We start from the raw sequence: 26,975 nt of genomic DNA, 5'->3' as shown, positions 1-26,975 counted from the left end.
CCTTGGGATTTAGGGACTCCACTCAGTGCACAACAAAGACATTCACACACAAGCACATACTAATCCTTCTACAGTGGAAGGGAAAGGCCTTGGAACAGAACAGCTGAAAATAATTTTGTTCCAAACAAACAAAGGAAATAGCAACAAAATGCACGTCAATGCTTCGAAACACACTGAATGTTATGTCACCAGTGCAGGTTCAAATACAGCGACAGAAGATGTGCAGGAGACTCGTCGTTCTTACGGCCTTCACTCAGACAACGCGGGGCTCGGACTTGGCAGCCAGTTTTTTCTACTTTACAACTTGCCCAAATGGATTTCCTAAGTTGTGCATACAATTAAATGGACTCAATTATCCAACAGCCATCTTGTCTGAATAATAAAATAAAATAACTGAGAAATGGAACTTACTCTGAACTACTGTAACACGTGACATTTAATAACTCATTGATAAAATTCTAACCTTGTGCATGTGTGTAAATAAAATCACATAGACAGAAAGCTAACCTGACACCTACTAACGATTAAACCAGAGTAAAACACATTTGCACCACCAGCTCCCCTCCCAACTCCAAAGGCCGCCCTGCCCCCAACAATTTAAAGAAATTGCAACATACTGTCCACCAGCTTTCCATTTAATGAATGCTTTCCACTTGCTGCTAGGACTGGCTGAACAACAGAATGAACATTCACAGAATGCATTTGATGAATTCTGCCAATATCAATGTAATCTATTTGCTGAACAGTACTTAACTACTGAACGTAGAGCTGGTTGGATATCCCCAAAAGTATCAAATAAATCATTCAGCCCATACCAGTAAAACTCACTGCCTGTCACCTCATCACTGTTCCATTCTTTAATCTACTAGATCAGGAGGTATCTCACCCTCAGTCTGCATCATTCTCACTCACTTTGATCTCTCTGTCTCTCTCCCTCCACCCCGTGTTTTTAATCCTCATTACGGTAGCACTGGAAGATCTCATTGTCCATATAAATATCCAGTCCTTTTTTTAATCCTGTTAAGCTCTTGGTCTCACTGACATCTTTGCAATGAGTACTGCGGGTTAATAATGTATTGTGTAAAATTACTACCACTTCTACCCAACTAGTGAGTGGCTGAGTTATACTCTGAAGCATTACTAAATTGTAAGGGATTTATAGACTGGCTAGTGCATATGTAAATATTCTTATTTACCAAACAAATGTCTAACTCTTTGCTAGCCCATCTGGAACTCTTGGTCTCAATATCTTGTGGCAGCGAGTTCCACAGGTTGCATGCTGTGTCATTGTAAAATTCACTAACTCCGTCTCTAAAGCAGCAGAACCTCAGTGCTCTCTGCTTCAGTTCACTCCAAACCCAAGACTCTACTTTTGCCATGGACTGTTTGAAAGGCACTCGGACATCACAACGATTATATAAAATAAATACCTGTGTGGATGGATAGAATTGTGATTCATAAATGCAATTTTGTGAAGTTCCCCTATAAATCCAAAAAGGACTTGAACAAGAAACTGAATGAATGGAGCCTATTTTCCCCAATGAGTTCTCTGTTTGTCCTGGGAGTTTCTCTCTCCTAATAATATACTGTAGTATAGACACAAACTTATAGACATATACTATATTCTTGGAAATATTCACCTCTGATACATTCTCAAACGTCAGAAGGGTATGAAGATTATTAAAATGCTTTATTAATCCCATAGCCCCAGCTACTACTATGTGTCTGATATTTAATTAATCTTAGAAGTCTCCTTTATCATTTTGAACTCTCTTCTAAAACATAAGCGTTAATTCTCTTCTTGGTAAACTATCAAACTGTTAAAAGAAACCACTCTGGAACTGTTTGGTTTTTAGCGCTTACTCTGGGAAATCATTGAAGAACAAGTTAGTCTGAAAAAAAGTTACCATGCACACAAGAGAACAGCAGGTAGGGGAAAAAAGGATGAAATTAAATGGTTTAAGAACCTCCGCTGGTTAAATTGCCCATAACACTCAACCCAGGGCACCACACAGTAACATTCCAGGGCAGACCAAGGAGACCTAAATGGCTCCCACACCTTATGACGCAGGGCTGCCCTGGGCAGTGGCGTAGCCAGCTTCTAAGAGGAGGGGGAGCAAATATAAAAAAGGCGCCCCCCCTTGGCTCCTCCTCCAGCCAACCCCCCTTGGCTCCTCCTCCGGCCGCACCGCCCCTTCCCTCCCATGGCTCCTCCATGCCACCCCCGTTCCCCCCCCCCCCGCTCCTCCGGCCGCAGCTGCTGGCCGCCATGCTGCGCCCCCCCGTTCCTCCGGCCGTGCCCGCCGCCCCCCATGGCTGCCAGCCACGCTGCAGACCGCACCTCCCCTCACTCCTCCGGCCACGGCTGCTGGGGTGCGCTGCGGACCGCCAGGCTGCGTCCCCCCTCGCTCCTCCGGCCGCGGCTGCCAGGCCGCGCTGCAGGCCACATGCCGCGCGCCCCCCACTCCTCCAGCCGTGCCCGCCCCGCTCCTCCGGCCGTGCCCGCCGCCCCCCATGGCTGGCTGCCACACTGCAGGCCGCTAGCCTGCACCCCCCCACCCTTGCTCCTCTGGCCGCGGCTGCCAGGCCGTGCTGCGGGCCGCATGCTGCGGGCCACATGCTGCACACCCCCCCGCCCCCGCTCCTCCGGCCGCTTTCGGAAAGGCGGGGGAAGCGGCTGCTTCCCCTGCACCCCGCTAACCATGCTACTGGCCCTGGGGAATCACCACTATACATTAATTACAGTACCTCCATATAAAGAGAGCATGCTAGAGGTCCCTATAGGCCCTGTTTGCCCTCAGCTTCATTCCATACTCTCAAACAGTGCTATATATAACTCCACCATGTCCCTTCAGCCCCCCACCCAGGTTTCCTCTCCTTTCCAGGCAGGACTGAGGGAATTCTTTGCCCCAGAACTCTGCACCTTTCATACCCTCCATTGCTTTCTACACCACCACACCAAGAGCTGTGGACACAATTCGCAGCATGACTGTTGCAGTCTCCCCTTGCCAGCTCCACTCCACAGTCTGGGCAATTAGCAATTCCCCCAAAGCCAGGGAGGGCAACAGTCCCCCAACTCCAATTTTCCACCTCAATCCACTCTCTCCTTTTACTGCCTGCCCCACACACAGCAGCTCAGACACAGAGCTTCCACCCCCACACGTACACATGATGGACTTGCCATGCACCCTTGGCTGCCCACCACGCATTACAGCCCATCATGCTCCCTACCAGGTTATCTACCACCAGCCTGGATGTCAGACAACCAGACTAACACCAAAGCACCCTCTGACACAGGGGCAACTGCAAAGGGAAAGTGAGCTAGGACCCCTGGGAGGGTTATGTGCAGGCAGCTCCACTCAGAGCAGAGCCGGTTTACAAGTATGTGTTCTTCATTCTGCTCCCAGGATAAGCATCCGCTGCTCAAATCAGCCCCCACAACCTAAGAATCTCTCACTCCCGGCAGCGGAAAGCAAAGGCTGAGGGGATTTTTGCTGAGGCACCACTCCAAGGAACAGCTCTGGGACAATACTCCAGATCTAGGTGTCCCGCATTGAACCATGCTATGTTAACATAAAGCCTGGTTGCCAACCCCCAGGAAGAAGGGCAATGCCCAGAAACTTACCTACAGCAATTCCCCTGGGCACACAGGCATCTCAGGAGTGAGGCTGGAGTTTGGAAAGAAGAGAGCTGGATGAAAGAGGAAGAAAAGGGCCGTTTCCTTCCTGGATTCCATTAGCCCATGTCCAGAGACACCCCGTCACCCACCATAACAGCTTATTGCAGGGAAGAGACAAAAAGACGGAGGCAAGGTCTGAAAACGCTGCCTTCCATTGAAAGGCCGAAAAAGCTCACTCTATTTAGCTTAGCAAAGAGGAGGATACGAAGGGACTTGGATCATGGTCTGTAAACATGCACCTACACAGGGACATTTCCAATAGCAGAGGGCTCTGTAACCAAGCCAACGCTGACAGAACAAGACTGCTGACTGGAAGCCGAAACTAGAAATAAGTGGCAAATTTTTAATGGGGAGGATTTTTTAATGAATGCCACTACAATGTCTCATCGAATCATAGAATATCAGGGTTGGAAGGGACCTCAGGAGGTCATCTAGTCCAACCCCCTGCTCAAAGCAGGACCAGTCCCCAATTAAATCTTCTGAGGGACACAGGAGGTTCTCCATCCCTGGGAGCTCATCAGCTAGAGAGTCTAAATCAAGGCTGGTTGTCTTTCAAAAAGATCCACTCTAGCTCAGCCAGAAGTTTTTGGGCTTAATGCAGGAGTCACTGGGTGATGTTCTCTGGCTTGTGCCGTGCAGGAGGTCAGACTAGATGACTATAGCAGTTCCTTCTGGCCTTAGTACCAGTGACTCTGGGAAAACCTTTGCCAGGCCAATGAAAAGAGGATCTACAAAGGATTTAAAAGAACTGGGGCATGTGTTTCTTTCTGGGGTGTACCGAAGGCCTAATGAAGGTTTCTCCTGCTTGTTTTTCACCTTAGAAATACCCAGACGGTACAGACTGCTCTGTGAAGACTCGCCTCTCCATGGCTGCTCGGAGCAGCCCCCTTCCTCTGGGAGGTGGCGGGAGGAGTGGCGGGCAGCGAGGGTGATCCATGCTGCTTCTGCCTCCTTGGGCACAGCAGAGTCTCCTGCAGCAAACAGCGAGTGGAGAACCCTGGGTCATGCTATTAAGCTCTAGAAGCCCGATAGTGGCTGCCTTTCAAAGCCAGAAAGGAATGGGTCCCCACCCCGCTTCGCATGCAGGGTGAGGGCTCTACGCACCTGCTCAGGCAGAGCGGACAGAGCCTGGTTCTTAAAAACTCAGCAGAGGGATCCTGTTCCCAGGGAGCTTTCACTCAGGGTAAGCGCTGCCTAGTGCCTCCCCCAGAGCCACGGACAGCACTGAGCACTGCCCTTGCCCAACCAAGCATGAGGCTACAGGCCATAGGCTTCCCACTGCAGGTTGCTCTCAGTCACCGGCATGCTCTGTTTAGTGGCGTCACCAATCACGGGGGCAGACTTCAGATGGGCGGCAGAGAAAACAAGCCTGTTCTCTGAAACGCAGCAAGGAGACGAGGATCCTGGCAGTTGTTAAAGCCCCATGCACACTGCCCCATGCTGTGACCAGCTGGACTCTTTCCCAGGACTGCTGATGAGGCTGGTGTCACCGCAGGCAGGGCAATAATATAGGTCTTTTTCCCTTTCCTGCCTTGTTTGCTACAGTCCCGCTTGCCAAAGACTGAACTCAACTGGCAACACCCTGCTGGATGCAAGCTTAGCCACCTGACATCCAATGTCAGCTCCAGGTGTAAAGCACGTGTGCTTGATGGCCTCAACTCCATCCCCAGTAGACATCTAATTGCATCACCGAACACTGAAAGTTGATAATGAGGAGGAACCAGGACTTGAGAAGTCCTCTCGCCCACGCAAAGCTAAAAGCTTTTCCAGGGCCATCAGACCTTTCCAGCCCTGGCTGAAAACCTTCCAAACAGTGCCACCCAATGCAGTACTGCCTCCCTGAGTCTGCAGACAGCCCACTCCAGTGTCTCAGCAGCTGCTGCGCCTCCGAACTCTCCCAACCACAGCACAGTGCAAACTGCACAAAGCCCAGGAGTGAACACAGCAAGAAGCAGGTAAAGGGCGGCGTGCCACAGCTTGGAGACAGCTCGGAGCAGCAGCAGAGGCAGACATGGCAACTACTCCTTGGGAAGGACTCAAAAGCTGAGGCTGAGAGAAGAGCAGAGCAGCCCGCACGCACATGCCCCAGTTTCAATGCCCTGGGCATTGCTGTCTGAAAAGAGGCACATTGTAATTGTCAGTCTGTGAAACAAACAGCACATTATTCCTCATGTTCGGTTCGAGGGCAGAGCTGCCTGGGACAGGCAGGAACTTCTCTGCACACCCTCTGCCTGTCCGCAGGCCATGCGGAGAGGGCATGCCCTGGCAGCAGGGGAATGGCAGCAGAGGGGTTGGGCGGAGGGGGGGTTGGTGGGAGGGAGGTGGCTGAGACAGCGAGAGACTTACCAGATGTAGAAGCCTTGGTCCTTGAGCTAACAGGTCTCAGGTACATAGTTCAAGCCCTGGTAGTACTGGGACTAGATCCTCCATTGTCCTAACTCCATCAAAGTCAATCGAGCTTGCTGATTTACACCTGCTGAGCATCTGGCCCCTGTCCTGCATTCACAAGAGCTCTTGCTTTGGTGTGCCTTGCAGAGAGGGGCAAGGAACCATCTTCCTCCCAACCCAGGTGCGCTCTGCCTGGCTGGCCCTGCTACAGTACTTCTTCATTTTCCCAGCGTCCAAAGAAAGGAACACACATCAGTGAAGTCTTGCAAAATCTCTCTGGTTCTTTCCCCCAGGCAACTAGTAAACTCTCCTAAAGAGCCTGAGGGACCTACCCTTCCACAACGATCACCCACCCCCTCACACAAAGACAGAAAACTAACCTGGGCAGGGAATTCCCAGCCCTTTTCTCCCAGCAGCCTTCCAGGCAACTCCACTGGTCTGAGACCTCTAAAGGTGTTAGGGCGAGATAAAAACAAACTGCATGCAAAGATGGAGATAATGGAGAAGCCAGTCCCTGCTTTCACAAGCAGACCCAGCACACTCTAGCCAGCTGAGGGGAAGAATGAGCATCTTTTAGGTGAACTGCTGACCCTCTGTGCACACAATCCAAAGGGTTTCCTGTTTTCACAGGTTGGGGGCTTGCAGGCTATTCAAAGGCTTCTGCCCCAAAAAGCAGAAACTGAAGATACCAGAAAATAGGCAGCTCCAGAAGATCATAAAATATTAGGGTAGGAAGAGACCTCAGGAGGTCATCTAGTCCAACCCCTGCTCAAAGCAGGGCCAACCCCAACTAAATCAAGATAAGGCCCTGCAGCTCTATTTGCCAGTCCCCGGAAAAAGCCCCCTGGAACAGCAGACACTTGAGCTCCGTGAGGCAAACCCTCCTCCATTAGGAATGGATCTCCTGGCCCTGAGCAACCACAGAACCAGCAGCACAAGCAGGCACCCGCCAGGTCTCCCCCAGACCCAGGCAGCATGCAGGCACTGGAAAGCGACTTAGGCCTGGTCTACACTACAAAGTTAAGTCGAGGTAAGACAGCTTACATTGACCTAACTACGTAAGCGTACACGCCCCAGTGTTCCTCCCGCCACCGAAACTCACCGGCTATGCCGACCTAGTAAATCCACCTCAGTGAGAGGCATAAGGCTTTGCTCGATGTAGTTCGGGTGATGCAGTGTCGGTACAGACACTGTGTTACTTGCATTGCCTGTGGTTGTCAGGGTGGCTAACAGCCGCTGATAGGGTCCCTGTTTTGAAATTGGGGGGGAAGGGGGAGTGTTGCAGCCGTGAGCCCCAGCAGTGCTGACAGCTGGAGCCTCTCAAGTCAGTGAATGCGCGCCTGGTGAAGGGGGGTAGTGTGGACATGAAAACCCACAGTCGTTACTGCAGTGATTGTACATCGACCTAACGTAAGTCGACTGAATTGTGTAGCGTAGACGTGGCCTTAGACTGTAAACTCTGAGCAGGGATTGTGCAGCATCTAGCACAGTGGGGTCCCAGGCCTTGACAGAGGTTCCTGGGTGCTAGCACTCATCATACGAAGATGCTCATGGGAAAGAATAGCTCTTCACGTAACAAGGACATGCTTGGGCAAAGCACTGCTCTCACTGGCTCCAACGCTTTCTGCATACGCCCTTTGCAAACTTTTCATCAAGGTGCGGGGAGGGAGGATTTGAGAGACCAAAGATGGTCTCCCAGCTGCTTTAAAGAGCTGATTTTCTACTGTCACAGGTGTCGACCCAACAGTTCATTATTACGCTTGCTCCTAAGGCTGTATACAGGCTGACGAGCTCACCAGGCCTGTTAGGATTTATGCAGCTTCTACCGGACAATACTATGGAGGAAATAAGAAGGCCTGAGTACGGTACAGGCCTGGAGTCAGGAGACATGGGCTGTATTCACGTTCACCAAACACGTGCTGTAGGACCTGGGTGAGCCACTTAAATCCTTCGTGGTTGTTTCTCCACCTAGAAATATGAATATTTGCTGCCTTCCAGGGGCAAGGCAAGGCTTAATACTGGGTGGCAGCGTGTGCTTTTCTGTTGTGAGTATGCCTAGAGATACGCAACAGGCACATGGTAGGAACTGAACGAACAGTCTTTGTGTATTACCGGTCCCCATGTGTACCACAGAGGCTCCCCATGTGTGATATGCATGACACTTACCTGCCTTCCAGGGAGCCTGAGAGACTGAATTCAGCAGTGCTTGGGAAGCCACGCAGCATCCTCAATTGGAAGGTACCGTGGAGCACACTAAAGTGCTGTCACCTTATGCAAATGAGCAGTGTTCTTATTTTCAAGGTAAATCAAGTGGCCAGGCTTTTCTCCCCAGACTGTCAGCATCACAAACCTACTCTGCCCCTTTACACATCGGGTCAGAACACGCACATTTCAGGCGTGCAGGAATCACAGCATTATTCAGTAATACAGGTTCAGGGACATATTGTCACCATTTTCCCGTCTGAGTAGCCAATAGCGACTCTTTTTTTTGCTTGGCCAACATCAAAGCACACAAGTTGTGTTGCCAAGCACCACCACCTCTCGCATGGGAGAAAGTCTTTCTGTTTTAATCTGGGCCGTACAGACAGATGCAGGACTCAGCTATTCTTCACCCCAGCAACGGGATTTCTAATGTCACCGGGGAGAACAAACACCCCCTAGGACGCTAGCACTACCTCCTCGCACAGAGGAAAGAGGCTAAGAGATTCTCAGGGTGTACTGCACAGAAGGACGGGAGGCTCTAGGGGCGGAAGCCTTATCTGCAGACAGTGGAGAAGAGCATCTCAGAGGGAAGGTACACACTGCAGCAGTGGAGATTTCAGGCTGAGAGAGGGAGCATCTCAGGAGGATTCCAAGTGTCACCTTTGATGTAATCCATCTCCGGCAGCCAGGTTTTCACATCTAGGCTGGGATGGCTCAGTCCTTCTCTCCCAAGGTAGATAGATTCCAGGCAGTTTGCTGCTTGGATCGTTCAGATAAGGCTTTACAAACTCAAGTCCTGTCAGCTCTAGAAGAATGTTAAAGAGACCCAAGCCCCCTGATCTGGCCTTCTAACAACCCCCCAGAATCACCAAGCTCATCATCAGAAGCAGGCTCCCCACAGACCAGGAGACACCAACTCAAAGTGGCACCAGATCCTGACAGAACAACAGCTGCAAAATCTGCAGACACATCTCCACTGCTACAATGGTCAACACCCCACCCCCCAACACACCTTTCAAGATCCATGGGTCCTACACTTGCCTATCACAACACGTGGCACACTTCATCCGGTGCACTAAATGCCCAACAACTTGCGAGTGAAACCAGACAATCGCGATGCTCTCAAATGAACACACACAGACAGATGATAAAAGATAAAAACATCCTGTCACCGGTGGGTGATCACTTTTCACAAAGTGATATCACTCCATATCCGACCTATCAGTCCTCATCCTCAAAAGGAAACCTGCACAACACTTCCAAAAGACGAGTCTGGGAGCTTAAATTCATAACTCCGCTAGACACTAAAAATCATGGCCTGAACAGAGACACTGGATTTATGTTATGTTATTACAACAATCTCTAATCCACTAACCCCCCTTTTTGTCCTATTACTGAAGAAGTGTTAACTGGGCACTTCACCTTGAATGATCTATTACAATCTGTGTTAACTCATACTTAATCTGTTCCACCTTGTATTTAGCTGTGACACTCTCGGTACATTTCCCAGACCCGAAGAAGAGTTCTGTGTAGCTCGAAACCTTGTCTCTCTCACCAATAAAAGCTATTACCTCACCCACCTTGTCTCTCTAAAGAGACCACGAAGCGTTGTGTAGAAGCAAGATTCCCTAGCATCATGAACACATAACACCTCCTCCTTCAGTGGTAATGAAAGGCCAGTTCCCCTGTAACCCAGGGGATGAATTGGGGTACAAGAACTCCTCACTTCAAGTCCTCCCGGTTAACGTTGTTTCAATATTAAGTTGCTGATCAATTAGGGAACATGCTCGTTTAAAGTTGTGCAATGCTCCCTTCTAACGTCTTTGGCAGCCTCCTGTTTTGTTCACTGCTTGCAGGAAGAGCAGCCCCATTGCAGCTGGCTGGTGGGTGGTTGGAACCAGGGTGACCAGCAGCCCCCCACTGCCCTAAGTTCCCTGTGCAGCAGCTGTCCCTCCCCCCACGGCCATGTGCTGCTCCTGCCCTCTGCCTTGGAGCTGCTCCCGGAGACTCCTGCTTGCTGTACGGGGGAAGGGGGGGCTAATGTCAGGGTGTCTCCCTTCCCCCCTGCTCCTGCACCCCACTTACTCCATCTTCCATAGAGCAGGGGGGATGAGGGAGTTTCTAGGCAGTAGCTGCTGGTCTCACCAAGCTGATTTAATTAACAAGGCAGTGTACTTAAGCCTGGGGTCAGCTACTTAAAGGGGAAATGCGCATTTTTTCTCTCACACACAGGGTGTGTCTCTCTGTCTGCCCTCCCTCCTTTCCTGCTGCCTTGTAGTGTGTTCCGAGAGTTAACCCTTGAGGGCTCAGTCAATTGCTAGTTCATTTAGCAGTAAGGCATTCCTTGGGAAATATCCCACCCTCCGACTCCTCCACCTCAACCAAGCTTCACAATCATCATCACTATGTACCAGTATTAAATTGTTTGTTTAAAACTTATACTGCATGTGTATAAGTGTATATATATGTATATATTTTGTCTGGTGAAAAAAATTTCCCTGGAACCTAACCCCCTCATTTACTTTAATTCTTATGGGGAAATTGGATTCGCTTAACATCGTTTCGCTTAAAGTCACATTTTTCAGGAACAGAACTACAAGGTTAAGTGAGGAGTTACTTTGTACTTTGTGAGGAGTTATGTTACATTGTTGCAGGGCAATAGTGAAGCTATGATGCAAACTTCATAAACTTCTTTAGAATCATAGAATATCAGGGTTGGAAGAGACCTCAGGAGATCATCTAGTCCAACCCCCTGCTCAAAGCAGGACCAACACCAACTAAATCATCCCAGCCAGGGCTTTGTCAAGCTGGGCCTTAAAAACCTCTAAGGATGGAGATTCTACCACCTCCCTAGGCAACCCATTCCAGTGCTTCACCACCCTCCTAGTGAAATAGTCTTTCCTAATATCCAACCTGGACCTCCCCCACTGCAACTTGAGACCATTGCTCCTTGTTCTGTCATCTGCCACCACTGAGAACAGCCTAGTTCCGTCCTCTTTGGAACCCCCCTTCAGGTAGTTGAAGGCTGCTATCAAATCCCCCCTCACTCTTCTCTTCTGCAGACTAAATAACCCCAGCCTCTCTTCGTAAGTCATGTGCCCCAGCCCCCTAATCATTTCCGTTGCCCTCCGCTGGACTCTCTCCAATTTGTCCACATCCCTTCTGTAGGGAGGGACCAAAACTGGATGAAATTCGCCAGGTGTGGCCTCACCAGTGAAGAATAGAGGGGAATAATCACTTCCCTCGATCTGCTGGCAAGTCTCCTACTAATACAGCCCAATATGCAGTTGGCCTTCTTGGCATCGAGGGCACACTGCTGACTCATCTCCAGCTTCTTGTCCACTGTAACCCCTAGGTCCTTTTCTACAGAACTGCTGCTTAGCCAGTCGGTCACCAGCCTGTAGCGATGCATGGGATTCTTTCTTCCTACGTGCAGGACTCTGCACTTGTCCTTGTGGAACCTCATCAGATTTCTTTTGGCCCAATCCTTCAATTTGTCTAGGTCACTCTGGACCCTATCCCAACCCTCCAGCATGTCTACCTCTCCCCCCAGCTTAGTGTCATCTGCGAACTTGCTGAGGGTGCAATTCATCCCATCATCCAGATCATTAATTAAGAAGTTGAACAAAACTGGCCCCAGGACCGATCCCTGGGACATCCACTTGATATCAGCTGCCAACCAGACATCGAACCGTTGATCGCTACCTGTTGATGCCGAAAATTTAGCCAGCTTTCTATCCACCTTATAGTCCATTCATCCAATCCATACTTTTTTAACTTGCTGGCAAGAATACTGTGGGAGACCGTATCAAAAGCTTCGCTAAAGTCAAGATATATCATGTCCACCGCTCTCCCCATATCCACAGAGCCAGTTATCTCATCATAGAAGGCAATCAGGTTGGTCAGGCATGACTTGCCCTTGATAAATCCATGTTGACTGTTCCTCATCACCGTCCTGCCCTTCAAGTACTTCAAAATGGATTCCTTGAGTACCTGCTCCATGATTTTGCCGGAGACTGAAATGAAGCTGTAGTTCCCCAGATAATGGCCAATGGCTCTACAATCACATCAGCCAACTCCCTCAGCACCCTCAGATGCATTAGATCCGCCCCCATGGATTTGTGCATGTCCAGCTTTTCTAAATAGTCCTTAACCTGGCCTTTCACTACTGAGGGATGCTCACCTCCTCCCCATACTGTGTTGCCCAGTGCAGTAGTCTGGGACTTGACCTTGTCTGTGAAGACCAAGGCAAAAAAAAGCATTGCATACTTCAGCTTTTTCCACATCACCTGTCACTAGGTTGCCTCCCCCATTCAGTAAGGGTCCCACACTTTCCCTGACCGTCTTCTTGTTGCTAACATACCTGTAGAAATTCTTCTGGTTACCCTTCACATCCCTTGCTAGCTGCAACTCTAATTGTGCCTTGGCCTTCCTGATTACACCCCTACATGCTCTAGCAATATTTTTATACTCCTCCCTAGTCATCTGTCCAAATTTCCACTTCTTGTAAGTTCCCTTTTTGAGTTTAAACTCACCAAAGATTTCACTGGTTTGTTCCTGTGGCCTCAATAAGGCTTCTTTAAAATACAGCCAGCTCTCCTGGACTCCTTGCCCCCTCATATTAGCTTCCCAGGGGATCCTACCCATCAGTTCCCTGAGGGAGTCAAAGTCTGCTTTTCTGAAGTCCAGGGTCCATATTCTGCTGCTCTCCTTTCTTCCTTTTGTCAGGATCCTGAACTCAACCATCTCATGGTCACTGCTGCATAGGTTGCCACCCACTTCTACTTCCCCTGCCAATTCTTCCCTGTTTGTCAGCAGCAGGTCAAGAGGAGCATGGCCCCTAGTTGGCTGCTCCAGCAATTTTACAACAACACCTATTTGATTTTGGACATTGTCTTCTATGCCCCTACATTTCAATTCTGAACCATCATACTCTGCACTGTCCTTACTTATAAATCAACCCTTAATGGTGATACAGTAAAAAAAAAATACTACAAAAATCCTTCTGAAACTCAGAGACTTCCCCTGCCCCAGAGCTTTTAAATTTTCAAAAATGCTAAAATAATCAAACAGGCCACAGATCAAAAATAATGCACGATTCTTTATACCCATGACTGGAAGAACCCAATGATGGACACATTTTAATCGAGAGAGGGGGAAGTTTGCTGGAAGGTGAGCTGCCCAACGGCTATTTGAGAGCTGCCCCTTGGCACTAGCAGAGATCTCAGATGCCCACAATACCAATGCACAGAATTATAGCACAAGCCCAACAAAGGGAGGGGGTAGAGGAGGAGATGTCAGTTAGACAACCATAGTTTTCTTTTCCATCTGCAGACAACCACTTAACCAGACCGGATCTATGCTCAGGGTATACCAAACCTGACAGTACTCTTCAACTGAAAGATTTCACATATACTCAACTCACATATTCTTCTGTCATTAATTTGCTACTTTACTTATAAGGCTGATCATTTATTAGTTCCAGACTGGAGCTTGGAAAAGAGATGACTAAGGGGGGATAGGATAGAGGTCTATAAAATCATGAGTGGTGTGGAAAAAGTAAATAAGGAAGTGTTATTTACTCCTCATAACACAAGAACTAGAGGTCACCAAATGAAATTAATAGGCAGCAGGTTTAGAACAAATAAAAGGAAATATTTCTTCACACAACACACAGTCAACCTGTGGAACTCTTTGCCTGAGGATGTTGTGAAGGCCTAGACAATAACATGGTTCAAAAAAGAACTAGGTAAATTCATGGAGGAAAGGTCCATCAATGGCTATTAGCCAGAATGGGCCGGGATGGTGTCTCTAGCCTCTGTTTGCCAGAAGCTAGGAATGGGCGACAGGGAATGGATTACTTGATGATTATCTGTTCTGTTCGTTCCCTCGGGGGGACTTTGTGTTGGCCACTGTCAGAAGACAGGATACTGGGCTAGATGGGCCTATGTAAGACAGGAGAAGAGATGCAGAGCTACTGGTATAAAAAACAATCACCTCTGCTTAGAAAAGCCCATTTCCAAGGCACCCGTTAAATATGCTGCATACCCACATGACGTGAGAGCGTTCAGATACTGAAATAACGTATGTCTGCACTTTTGGATATATTCTTAGTGCACGTTTTGTAACTTCCACTAGTGCCAATTATGCATCATTATGCTCAAACATCAAGATGGAAGTATGCCTCAGACCACCCCTATTTTTTCTATTGAACTATTCTTAACTCCATTACCAAACAGCACTATGGCTGGTAATAAATAAACTTCATTTCCTGTAAAACCACTCAAATAAAGTGCCTCCTGGGAAATATGCCTATATGCTGAACCATTTACTGAAACGTCTCAGGACCCCTTAGGGATCACTGAATTTATCTCATTTAGCAACAAGAAAAACCACGACCATCATGTCCAAAATGCAAACTAGGTTAGTAAATGGGATAAACAGAAGCCATATATGAACATCTGCTACGACCGGTCTTCAGGAACAACTGATCCAATGTGCATTTGCTCACAAACTGAACTCAATTACAATGTGCATACATGTCTAAAAACCTTAGAGCACATCAAAAACCTAGACAGTTAAAGTGGCATTCACAAGAGACAGATAACCTTTCAGCTCACTTGTGCACTAGGATAGCCTACAGAATAAAAAATCCTTGAAGGACCATAGCAAAGAAAGGCAAGCAGAGCAAACCTTGTAGTCCTCGGACGCTGAACTGAATGCCATCACCGGCAGAATCATTCTCCTTCAAATCCTTTGTGGTGTAAAGGAAATGGGGGTAGAGAAGGCAGTTTAGGGCCTGCAATACCTAAACAGCCAGTGGTTTGCAGATCAATCACAGAATCATAGAATATCAGGGTTGGAAGGGACCTCAGGAGGTCACCTAATCCGACCCCCTGCTCAAAGCAGGACCAATTCCCAACTAAATCAACTAAATGTTTAGAAAGAAGTGGGGCCATTGCTCCTCACACGGCAAGCAATTCTCTCCCACACGCACATGCATCAGCATGGGAATGGCCACCGGGAACAGACTAATGATTCACCCAGACCAGTATCCTGTTCATCCCAAGGACTAATTGCACCATCAGAGGGAGGCTAAAAACCCTGTAATATACATAGCTATGTGATATCATACTATGAAGTAAAGTTTCCTGTTCAACTTATGTTGTGAAAAAGAAAAATGGATAGCTCTTGCATTTGTCCTTTTTAGTCCAATTCAGAAGGCTCTCTGTATGCATATAAACATCTAATCCCTTTTTTTTTTTGTGTACCAAGCTATTTGCCTCAATATCATGCACCAATGAGTTCCATGGATTCATTGTCTGTTGATGAAAGAACCACCAACTACCCTGTATCTCATACATCCCCATGGTTAATACCAAAGCTCAAAGCCATATGAAAAAGTGGAGTTCTCAGCTTGCCAATGCCAGAGAGTCAGATATAGCCCTGAAAGTTTCTGAGATACCCAGGATTAAAACAGTCCCTGGCCCCAGATGTCACAATGCTATTTTGGAACTGCTCCAGGACTTAAAATAGCACATCCTGGCCCTCATACAAGAATAATTGTCTGTCTCTGGAGATCTATAACTAGCATTTCATTTCAGTGGCCACTGTGAGGGCTGAAGGCATCCATGAAGCATGGGTAATATTATATATACGGTCTAGCATATATTTTAGGTGGGTGCCTGACAGCATTTGGACAATTTGTAGCCAGCTCATCCCTAGTTTCTCTGCTTACCTGCCAAAGGTTACATTAGATTCATTACCTTTCCCCATTCCAAATGAGACTGGAAACGTGTCAGTCTGACACAGGGGTTGCTGTGAAGAGAAGGCCTGCGCATGTATGTGCATGTGTATTTATTATACATATGAAACACACACACACACACACACCCATGGAAAGGAGCAGGAACATGGCAGAACATCTTTTTGGTAAGTTTCTACTGAAGACGGGCCTGAGTCACACAGCTCAGACCTGGATCTGAACCTGCCCAGTGTCCAATGGGTGTTTGGACGTGAGCCAGTCTCTATTCCTTAGTCTACCTGCTAAGCCTAGGAAAGCTGATCATCTGTTTAGTAATTTTTAACTTGTTCAAATAGTTGTACAGTTTCTGTTGCACAGGGTCTGTATGTATTACTGCCACAGGCTACACCTACACTGGCCTGCAGTTAGAGCTACAAGCACACACTAGCACACTGCACTGTAACTCTGCCATGTGGATGCTGTAGGGCAGGGGTCGGCAACCTACGGCACGCAAGCCAATTTTGAGTGGCACGCTGCTGCCTGCCGCGGTTCCAGCCCCACTCAGCCCCCACACCCACCGCTCTCCCCTGCGGGGGCAGGAGGCAGAAGCTTGGTCCTGCGGCAGCCAAGCTTCCCCCCTCCCCCACTTCCTCTCCCAGCGTGGTGCTTTCCTGCCCCTCCTCCTCAACTTCCCTGCGCCGATCAGCTGATGGGCCCTTGCGAGGGGGAGGAGTGGCAGCGTGCTCCCTGCTGCTCCGTAGAGGAGGCAGAGAAGAGGTAGGGACGGGGCCTTGTGGAAGGGGGTAGAACAGGGCATATCCCTTCCAGCCCCCTACCATGAGCCACTCAGGGCAGGGGGCTGGGAGCACCCCCATGACCCGAGCACCCCAGCCCTCTGTCCTGAACCCCCCCACACACCCAGCCTTCTGCCCTGCACCCACCCCACACACACCCAGCCCTCTGCCCTGACTCCTGAACCCCTCCCCCCCAGGTCTGGGGTCCCAGCTGCCGGCCCCTTGCCAGCTGGCGTCCCAGCAGCAGGCCCCGCTCGGCCTGCTGCCAGCCTAGGTGAACAGAACCCCAGGCTGGAAGCGGGCTGAGCAGGCTGGCGGCGTAAGATCAGCATTTTAATTTAATTTTAAATGAAGCTTCTTAAACATTTTGAAAATCTTGTTTACTTTACATACAACAATAGTTTAGTTATATAATACAGACTTATAGAGAGAGACCTTCTAAAAAATGTTAAATGTATTACTGGCACGCGAAACCTTAAATTAAAGTGAATAAATGAAGACTCGGCACACCACTTCTGAAAGGTTGCCTACCCCTGCTGTAGGGTGTGAACTAAAAGGTACCTAGTTCTCATAAATGAAGTCCCCTTTGAGCAAATAAGTTAATGTGAACTAGGTACCTTTTAGTTTACGCCTGCAGCATCCACACAGGGACTTACAGTGCAGCACGCTAGTGCAATCTGCAATTCACCCCCCCCCCCCACAGCACGACCTCCGGGGCCGTGGAGACAAGCCATTAGATCTCAGATGCTGTCTCAGGACTCTAGCCCCAGGAGCGGCGCCAGGGTCTTTGGCGCTCTAGGCAGGGGTCCTTCCGCGGTCCCGGTCTTTGGGGCACTTCGGCGGCGGGTCCCGGAGCGAGTGAAGGACCCGCCGCAGAATTGCCACCAAAGACCCGGAGCGTGGAAGGACCCCCCGCCGCCGAATTGCCGCCAAGGGCGGCAAAATGCCCCCCCCCCTCCAAATCCTGGTGCCCTAGGCGACCGCCTAGGTCATCTAAATGGAAGCGCCGGCCCTGTCTAGCCCTCACATCCTCAACGTGGATGTCCTTTTATCTTCATTACTTCCATCCTGGATTCGGTTATGCCATATGAGACTACATGAAATGCCTGTACCGCGGTGAAGGCTATAGCTCCCAGGTGTTTGATTCTGACACATATTGCAGACGGTAGCTGCAACGGCTCTCAGATGCCCAAGTCTGAGAGTCACCTCATTCCCCACCCCCGCCTCAAGGGCTTGTGCTTCTCCGGGTGCCAGTTTCCTGACACCTAGAGCCTCCTCGGGACTAGGCCAGCCCTTACTTTGCCTGGCAGGGTAACAACAGAACATGCTCTCTAGAGACTACACTTAACAGACTAACAATTGTGTTAACTTACAATGCTAAATTTACATGCCCAAGAGACAGGCTGACAGAAAACCTGTTTTTCAACTCTGCCCTGATACAGACTTTAAAACATATTCCCAATATGCATAGATAGATACTGGGTATGGAGTTATGTATCTGTTAACAGGCAAAAACACTAACAAAATGTTAGGAATTATTAGGAAAGGGAAAGATAAGACAGAAAATATCATAATGTTGCTATATATATCCATGGTTCGCCCACACTCAGACTCATAGAATATCAGGGGTGGAAGGGACTTCAGGTGGTCATCTGCTCAAAGCAGGACCAATCCTTGAATACTGCATGCAGATACGGTCGCCTCATCTCAAGGAAGATGTATTAGAATTGGAAAAGGTACAGAGAAGTGCAACAAAAATGATTAGGGGACTGGAACAGCTTCCATATGAGGAGAGATTAAAAAGACTGGGACTTTTCAGCTTGGAAAAGAGATGACCAAGGGGGGTATGATAGAGATCTATAAAATCATGACTGGCATGGAGAAAGTGAATAAGGAAGTGTTATTTATTCATTCACATAACACAAGAACCAAGGGTCACCCATTGAAATGAATAGGCAGTAGGTTGTAAAACTAACAAAAGGCAATACTTCTTCACAGAACGCACAGTGAACTTGTGGAACTAGTTGCCAGGGGATATTGTGAAGGCCAAAAGTATAACTGGGTTCAAAAAAGAATTAGATAAGTTCATGGAGGATACGCCCATCAATGGCTATTGGCCAAGATGGTCAGGGATGCAATTCCATGGTTTGGGTGTCCCTAGCCTCTGACTATCAGAAGCTGGGAATGGGCAACAGAGGATGGATCACTTGATGATTACCTGTTCTGCTCAGTCCCTGTCAGAAGCCAGAATACTGGGCTAGAAGGGCCATTGGTTTAAACCAGATGTGGGCAAACTACGGCCCGCAGGACCGTCCTGCCCGGCCCCTGAGCTCCCGGCCGGGGAGCCTAGTCCCTGGCCCCTCCCCCACTATCCTCCCTCCCCGCAGCCACGCGGGCTTAACTCTGACCCACCGCTCCCGCTAGGCAGCGGGGGAGTGCAGCTGGCTCTGGCCGGGTGTCACAGCTGCGAGCTCCTGCTGCTGGTAAGGGGGCAGGGAGCGGGACGTTCTGGGGGACAGTCAGGGGATGGGGAACAGGGAAGGTTGGGAGTGGGAGTCCCGAGGCGGGGGGCCTGTCAGGGGGCAGGGATGTGGATAGGGGTCAGGAGGGCACTCAGGGGACAGGGAGGGTTGGATAAGGGGGTGGGATCCCAGAGGGACAGCTGGGGCGAGGGGGTCCCGGGAGGGGGTGGTCAGGGGACGAGGAGCAGAGGGCAGTTGGATAGGGGGTGGGAGTCCCGGGTGGGGCTGTGGTTAGGGGTCGGGGCAGTCAGGGGACAGGGGGGTTGGATATGGGGTGGGGGTCCCAGGAGGGGGCAGTCAGGGGAAGTGGGAGGGGGCGGGAGCCAGGCTGTTTGGGGAGGAACAGCCTTCCCTACCCGGCGCTCCATACAGTTGCGCAACCCCGATGTGGCCCTTGGGCCAAAAAGTTTGCCCACCCCGGTCTAAACGCAGTATGGCCGTTCTTATCTGCACATACATTTCACTATGGTATTAATGACCAGTGTGGCCCTGGCTTTTATTTAAGACCTCCCATGACATTCTTTGATGAAGCAGAATCAGGATATTCATCCCCTTGCTGGGCGGCACTGAAGGGTTCCTTGGTCACAGGAGTAAGAGAAACATAAGAATCTCAATCTACTAAATTCATCCAAAGCAAAGTTACGAGCTGACCTGGTCACTGTCTAGGTACCAATGTGAGGGCAACCGACCAATGAAAGGATTACCTAGGAACACGGCGGACACTCCATCACTTGTAGTCTTTAAGTCAAGACTGGGTATCTTTCAAAAAGAATGCTGTGGCTCAAACAGATCTTATGGGTGTGATGCAGAGTTCACTGGGCAAGGCCCTCTGGCCTGTGCTATGCAGGAAGTCAAACGAGATGGCCCCATCCGGCATTGACATCTATGGAAGTTGTCTGCCAAAAGGCAATGCTCCCCTCTCTACGTGTGCGCCTTCCTTCTGTGAACCATTTCCTATTCTGGCCAGGAAGCCTGGCTGCTAACACAACCAGAGGAGGAACACGCCGCAGGGAAGGCAGAGGACTGGGAGTCAGGGACCCAAGGACACTGTGCTCCTCAGAGGATCGTGCCCTTGCGCACTATCCCTACTCCTGTGTGTCACACTGGACCAAGGCCCAAATCCGTTGACCTGTGGATCTGAGTCCTGGGATGGGGCCTCTGCTCCAGCATGCGGAGCTATTCCCAGAGGAAGTTGTTTCCGAAGGCCATAAATAATTTGTCAATGCAACGTTCCAGCTCCTGCTCTGGCTTCCCAACCCATTTATGTTGGGGATGCTGAAGTCAGCTATTATTCTTGTTCCAGTAGATTGTGTTGCTTCCCTGCTCTCTCATTCCGCCTTAACCACCCGTGCTCTAATATGGGGGCTGCTAGCAGACACCCTAGGATTTGTTCACACACAGACTCCAGCTCATGCTCCTCCACCCAAAATTGCTTCCAACCGGCTGAGCAAGACAGCAGCTTTAAGTAAAAGCAGTTTTCTTGTTGTAGGGGCTTTTGATGAAGGATGTGAACAGAAACTGAATTTAAAAAAAAAACTCTTTAAAGTAACCCACCCATTGGTATTTAATCTGTTAATATTATTAAGTATTCATATTATGGCAGTGTGGAGAAGCCCCAAACATTCTGTGCTTCCTTCTTCATCCCAGAGTGCGGTCTGCTTCTATAATCACATTCCTGAGGAAAAGCGATCTACAAAACCTGCAAGGAGCTCCACAGAGGCCGAGCCCTGCTCCCGCACACAGCCCCACTATAGCTTGCAGCATGCTGCAGAATTTGAGTTTGCCAGAACAAGACCACGCAGGATGAACTGGAGAGTTTATGGAAAAAGATGCTCATCTGCTTTGACAGACTAAAGGGGACGCAGCCAACGTAAAAAAACCTGATGCTTTGGTCTCAAAGTGTTTTACCTTCAATTGTTAAAAGCAGCAGCTAAGATGGTTGTTACTGTAAGGAGAGAGACCAGAAAAAACTATTTCCTTTCTCAGTGACTGTGTGTCTCAGCCCTTTGTGTCCAGCCAGTGTTACGGTTTGCCTAGACCAGTGATGCTCAGACTGCAGCTTGGGAGCCTCAAGTGGCTCTTTAAAGCACATGATAGTAAAACTCTGTGTGATTTAATTATTAACCAATCTAAATCATTAACCAATCAGGATACTTTCACTATGTTATTAACCAATTGTAGAATCCTTAGTCAGTCATTTTGCTGTGAGAATTCACACACACACACACACACACACACACACACACGTAAATGAAACAATAAATTCACACTGCTGTGGCTCTTTGGGGTGATGCTGATCGCTAACTTGGCTCCTGAACCACTGAGGTCTGATTATCGCTGCCTTTCACAGAGCGACAAGGAGGAAGAGTGTGTTATAAATATAGGAAGCTCTGACTGTAAACGCACAAGTAGCACCAGGGGGACACAAGGCAGCTGCAGCACCAGGAGCTATGCTCGGTTAAAGTCACCATTTTCAAGTTGCTAGTGACCCTTTAAAGGCATGCAAACCCCACAATGGAAGGGGTTACATGGAAGGCTCTGTCCCATGGCACCTGCCAGAACTGCTCCAGCCTGAAGGACTGGCCAGGGAGAGCGCAGCACTGAGGGGCTGAAGCAGGCGGTGGAGCTGGCACTCTGCTGGAAGGAAGTTCTCTCTGCTCTCAGACCTTGCCTGCACTGGAAACGTGACCTGATTCTATGGCTGTAACTGTGCAGGCATGTCATGCAAGCAAGGAAAGCCAGGACTAAAACTGGAGAGTTCATGCTGGTCCCCATCAGGGCAAACTTCCCCTTTGCAAACTGCAGCTTTCCGTGACTTCATGCAAGGTCTGCACAATGCGGCTATAGTGGTGGTGGGATGGGGACTGCCTAGAAGAGCTGGAAGGAGCAAAAGGCTTCCCTTGGGGGGGGTGGGGAGGGGATCATTCAAGCTGACGCTGCTCATTCACTCAGTGAGCAGCAGAACTAGCCAAGTCCCCCCAAGGCAAGAGAAAGGCAGCAGAGCAGAGCATGTGCTGGATTTTCCCCTCTATCTGGAGGATATAAGCTGTTTGCGGCCTGATGAATGGGACATCGTCTGTGAGCCCCAAGGGAAAGGAAAGGCCTAGAAACGGAGGGGGGAGGTGCTTTCCGTCTCTCCAGTGGAGCCCAGCCTGCACCTGGCTCGGGCTCCGAGTCTCTAGCATATCAACCTTTTCCTGAGGCTTGTTTTCTTTAAAGCTCCTAGACACAAACAGAACCCCTGACAGTGGGGAGCCCAGTACATAGCTAAAGGTTGGTTTTGGTCTCTTCATATCAAAACAGAGATAATTAAAGCCGGACTGCAACAGGTTAAAAACAGAATCAACTAGTCTTAAACAACATCACATGACTACTCCCATTGCAAACCTGGGGAATGCTCTGCCCTCAGATGCATACGGAGTGCACTCACCTTAAAATGCAAATTGTTTACCAATACTTTTTTTTTTCTTTAAAGCAAACCTTAAGCCCGTGCCAGCCTCATCTGCTGCTAAGAGCTCTGTGCGTGACATTTTGTGGCAGTCCTGCTCAACAATCTTTCCTCAAGCAGGAGTTTGATACCTTTATCTCATCCACCTTGTCTCTATAATGAAGATTTGTCAGTCATGCAGTATACCCTGCCTGATTCTTCTTATCTCTGCATGTGGTAGGCAGTATCTTGATACACACAAGTAAGAGCAATACGCAGTTTACTTCTGTAATCTAGCATTGTAACAAGAGACCAATAGGAATTGTTCATTTCAGAGGGAAGACACAAACCTCTACTTTATTACTAGTTATATTACAGTATTATCCTTTTTTATTCAGAGAGGTTTAGTATTGTGGTGCTTAGTCTTCTTTAAGTTATACTTTGCTTTGGGAACATTGTACGTGCATATTATTCCTTCATCGGGTCAATTTTCTAATGCAGTTTACCCTCTACTGTATGAGATTACCTCTATCGGGTATTCGTTTGGAAGAGAGTCACCGTGTGTGTCCTGGTGAATGGAGAGTATTTTCTCTTCAAAGCTATTACGTGAAGCTTCTTGTGCTGTACTGTCTCTTGGAATGATACCTTAACTTAAACAACTTACATAAAGAAAATCTGCCATCCCAAAATGCCTTTACTTTGACTTCTTACATAGGAGAAAGAGAGCAAATCTCAGCCTGACTTCTCTAAACCTCCATCCCTTTGCCCTAACATGTTAACTTCAGAGTAAGCAAACTGACATGGTGCCTTTTAAGTAGCATTAGGAGTGTTCCTCTCATCTACCATCAGTGTTAAGAAGTCCCTCCTCCCATCACCCATACAAGTCTGTGCTTCACTTAATATAACCTGCACTTCTGTTGCTAAAACAAATCACTCCCACTCAGGCAGGGTGCACAAGTACTTTTCAACCTTATAAAGCCAAACAATACTTCACACTAAATGTACAAAAGAGTGCAAGTATGCAGAGCCCATGTCTAAATAGTTGTGCAGATGTACAATACTTAATTCCACAATATTCCACTTGAGAACAGGCAAAGCTATCAAAAGGGGTCACAAATCTGACACTCACCACATGTGTAAAATAGTACAAGAGGTACTCTCAACACATACAGTCTGAAATATCCATTTCATAGATTCAGCAAAGCCCTTCAAAAGCCGTAAGGATTACAATGACTCAACAAGACAAAATACTGAAGGTGCAACGGCCCCTAATCAGCTCCCAGTCTCATACTGGGAAAAGCTGAAAAATAAAAAACTGGGCAAACTGCATTTCCAGAGCCACCTTCTGCAGCTACAACCCAGACATCTCACAGCCTGCTACCTCCCTCACAGCCAAGCTTTGGAGCCACACAGAGCTCTTCTTCCAGTCTGGCTAAAAAGCGATTGTGGCCAGGCATCACTGAATGACTGTTTCTATTACCCCACACAGGTACACTGGTTTATATACTAGCAGGTGGCAAAACAAACATGCAAAAACACAGTTGACAATGTATGACACAGACAAGGGGGCTGAGGGAATCTTTTATGGGACCAACTTTTGTTGGTGAGAAAGACAAGCTTTGGCGCTTACAAAGAAGAGCTCTGGGCGGCTCCAAAGCCCCCCTCACTCACACACACACACACACACACACAGCTGCTCTAACCTTACTAATGGAAAGATGAAGGGAAGATCGCACATTAAACACGGATCTGAGATGAAGCAGCAAATCGCTGACCTACCCCCCCAGTGGAGCGCGCACCAGGGACCTGCATCGCCTGCCCCCAGGAGTGATTATCCTGCGGGAGCACAGGGCAAGGAGCTGGAGACATGGGGGCTGGAACTAGGGGGCTGCCGCACCCGGCTTGGCTCCCCCGTGCCCAGGGTTTGCAGTGTGTTCTCAGCGCCCCCCGCACACGTCGTTCCAACGCCCCCGGCTGGAAACCTGCTCACCGGGCGAGGCCGGGGGCCAGTCCCCGGGGGCGGCAGCAGCTCCGAGCCCGCCCGCCCGCGGGGAGCGCGCTCCGGCCAGCCCCGCTCCCAGCCCCACGTGGAGCGCCCGACCCCGGCCGCCCGCGCCTACCTCGCTCCGGGGCCGCCGCCGCCAGCAGGACGCAGAGCCCGAGCAGGAGCCGCCGCGGGGGACACCTGCAAGAGGGGAGAGGTTAGCACCGAACCGCAGCGGGCCGGGCCGGCCCCGCGCCCCTCCCGGCCCCGCTCACCTGGCGCGCATGGCGGGGCTCGGCGCTGCGGCTCCGGCCGGGCTGCTCGGCGTGTGGCTCTGGCCGGGCCGCGTAGGGCAGTGCCGGGAGGCGGCCGCGCGGTCCTAGCGCCGCCTCTCCCGAGCGTCCCGCCCCCTGGGACCCGGGTGCCCCCCCGCAGGTCCTTCCGCCGGTGGCCGCTCCCACGCGTGTCCCCCGGGGGCCGAACCAGCCCGGCTGAGCCCCCCTGGTGTGAGCGAGAAACAGCCCAGCCCCAAGCTCCCGGGCTTCACTCCGCCCTGCGGCTAAGGGGGCCCTGGGCATGACCGGGGCCCCCCCCCCCGCCCCCTGCGAGCGCCTCCAGGTTAGGGGCTTAGACAGTCTCCCCAGAGGAGCCAGCCCAGCCCAGGGGTCTCACTGCTGGTAGCTGGGCCAGCTCGGCCAAGTGCGCTGCATTGCACCGCTGCTGTGATGCAAGAAGTGTGACCCTGGTGAGAAAGCCAGCGAGGGTCCCCGCGGGGAGGTGGGAGCGCACAGCGAAGCGGGGACACGGCCGGGGTCTGTGTCCAGCCCCGCCTGGGGGAAAGAGGGAGAAAGGAGAGGAGGTGGTAGTGCCCGTCAAACGGAGAGGAGAGCGAGCTGCTTTTGGAGAGCATAGGTGGGCTGGCTAGAACGCAAATACGCCTCGGGAGCCTAGAAGAAACCTTAGATGGACCGTCCGGGGATTGGGGGGCTACTGCAGAGTCAAGGGGAACATGCCCAGACTGTGAAAGCTGATCCGCCTTTCCTGTTCCTTGGGGGCGGTCTGGCGGTGCTGGTGGAATGGGAGCTGATACGGGTTTTATCAAATCTGGATTTTGCCATTGGAAAAGCGCGTTCTCTCAAGGCAAAGGTTTGATCAAATATGAAAACGGCGTAGTCCAGTTGGATGCAATGGCTGTCTAGAATGCAACAATAAAAAGAGAAACTACAGGCAATGTTTTGCTGTTTCTACATTTCTGTGACAATCCGAGTCAGACACCGCAGAGAATATGCAATTGAATCACTGGGTCATATAAATATATGTCGAGTACAGTCTCTAATGAAAGCTGGTATGCACCAGATGATCATTATGAGCTATGTTCACACATTGGGCTGGGGTTATGAATTTATGTATAGAAAACTGCAACGTTCAACTCCACCTCACTACAGGGCGGTGAAACAAACAGGCACCTCCCCAACCCAGGAAAATACAATGGTGGGCCATGAAAGTTAATGGGGAAACATTCAAACAACTTGAAACTGAAAAGAAAACCCTAGTTGTGGAAAACTGAGGGCTTGCCTCAGGGCAGGAATAAATGGTAAATTTTCAGAATGGAGAGGAGTAACTAGTGGTGTTCCCCAAGGGTCAGTCCTAGGACCAATCCTATTCAACTTATTCATAAATTATCTGGAGAAAGGGGTAAACAGTGAGGTGGCAAAAGTTACAGACGATACTGAACTGCTCAAGATAGTTAAGACCAAAGCAGACTGTGAAGAACTTCAGCAACAAAATGGCAAATAAAATTTAATGTGGATAAATGTAAAGTAATGCATATTGGAAAAAATAACCCCAACTATACATACAATATGATGGGGGCTAATTTAGCTACAACGAATCAGGAAAGAGATCTTGGCGTCATCATGGATAGTTCTCTGAAGACGTCCACACAGTGTGCAGCGGCAGTCAAAAAAGCAAACAGGATATTAGGAATCATTAAAAAGGGGATAGAGAATAAGACTGAGAATATATTATTGCCCTTATATAAATTGATGGTACGCCCTCATCTCGAATACTGTGTACAGATGTGGTCTCCTCATCTCAAAAAAGATATACTGGCACTAGAAAAGGTTCAGAAAAGGGCAACTAAAATGATTAGGGGTTTGGAACGGGTCCCATATGAGGAGAGATTAAAGAGGCTAGGACTCTTCAGCTTGGAAAAGAAGAGACTAAGGGGGGGTA

The 26,975-nt window shown here is 49.5% G+C and overlaps 1 protein-coding gene across 1 annotated transcript in view; it reads right to left on the bottom strand.

Annotated features, from left to right (window-relative positions):
- The window catches only part of COL18A1 (collagen type XVIII alpha 1 chain), a 251,422-nt gene extending 226,303 nt beyond the window's left edge, over positions 1 to 25,119 (bottom strand). Inside the window, exons 1-2 of the mRNA XM_054044705.1 lie at positions 25,016 to 25,119; positions 24,877 to 24,941 (exon numbers count right to left, since the gene is read on the bottom strand). Coding sequence (XP_053900680.1) covers positions 24,877 to 24,941; positions 25,016 to 25,026 — 76 coding nt within the window. The 5' untranslated portion in view covers positions 25,027 to 25,119. The remainder of the gene's footprint in view (positions 1 to 24,876; positions 24,942 to 25,015) is intronic.
- Between the last annotated feature and the right edge of the window lie 1,856 nt (positions 25,120 to 26,975).

The sequence above is a fragment of the Malaclemys terrapin genome, chromosome 11 (genome assembly GCF_027887155.1).
Source record: "Malaclemys terrapin pileata isolate rMalTer1 chromosome 11, rMalTer1.hap1, whole genome shotgun sequence".
In the NCBI taxonomy this organism is placed as follows: Eukaryota; Metazoa; Chordata; order Testudines; family Emydidae; genus Malaclemys; species Malaclemys terrapin.
Note: the sequence above shows the minus strand (reverse complement) of the source record. Positions and strands in the feature narration are given on the sequence as shown.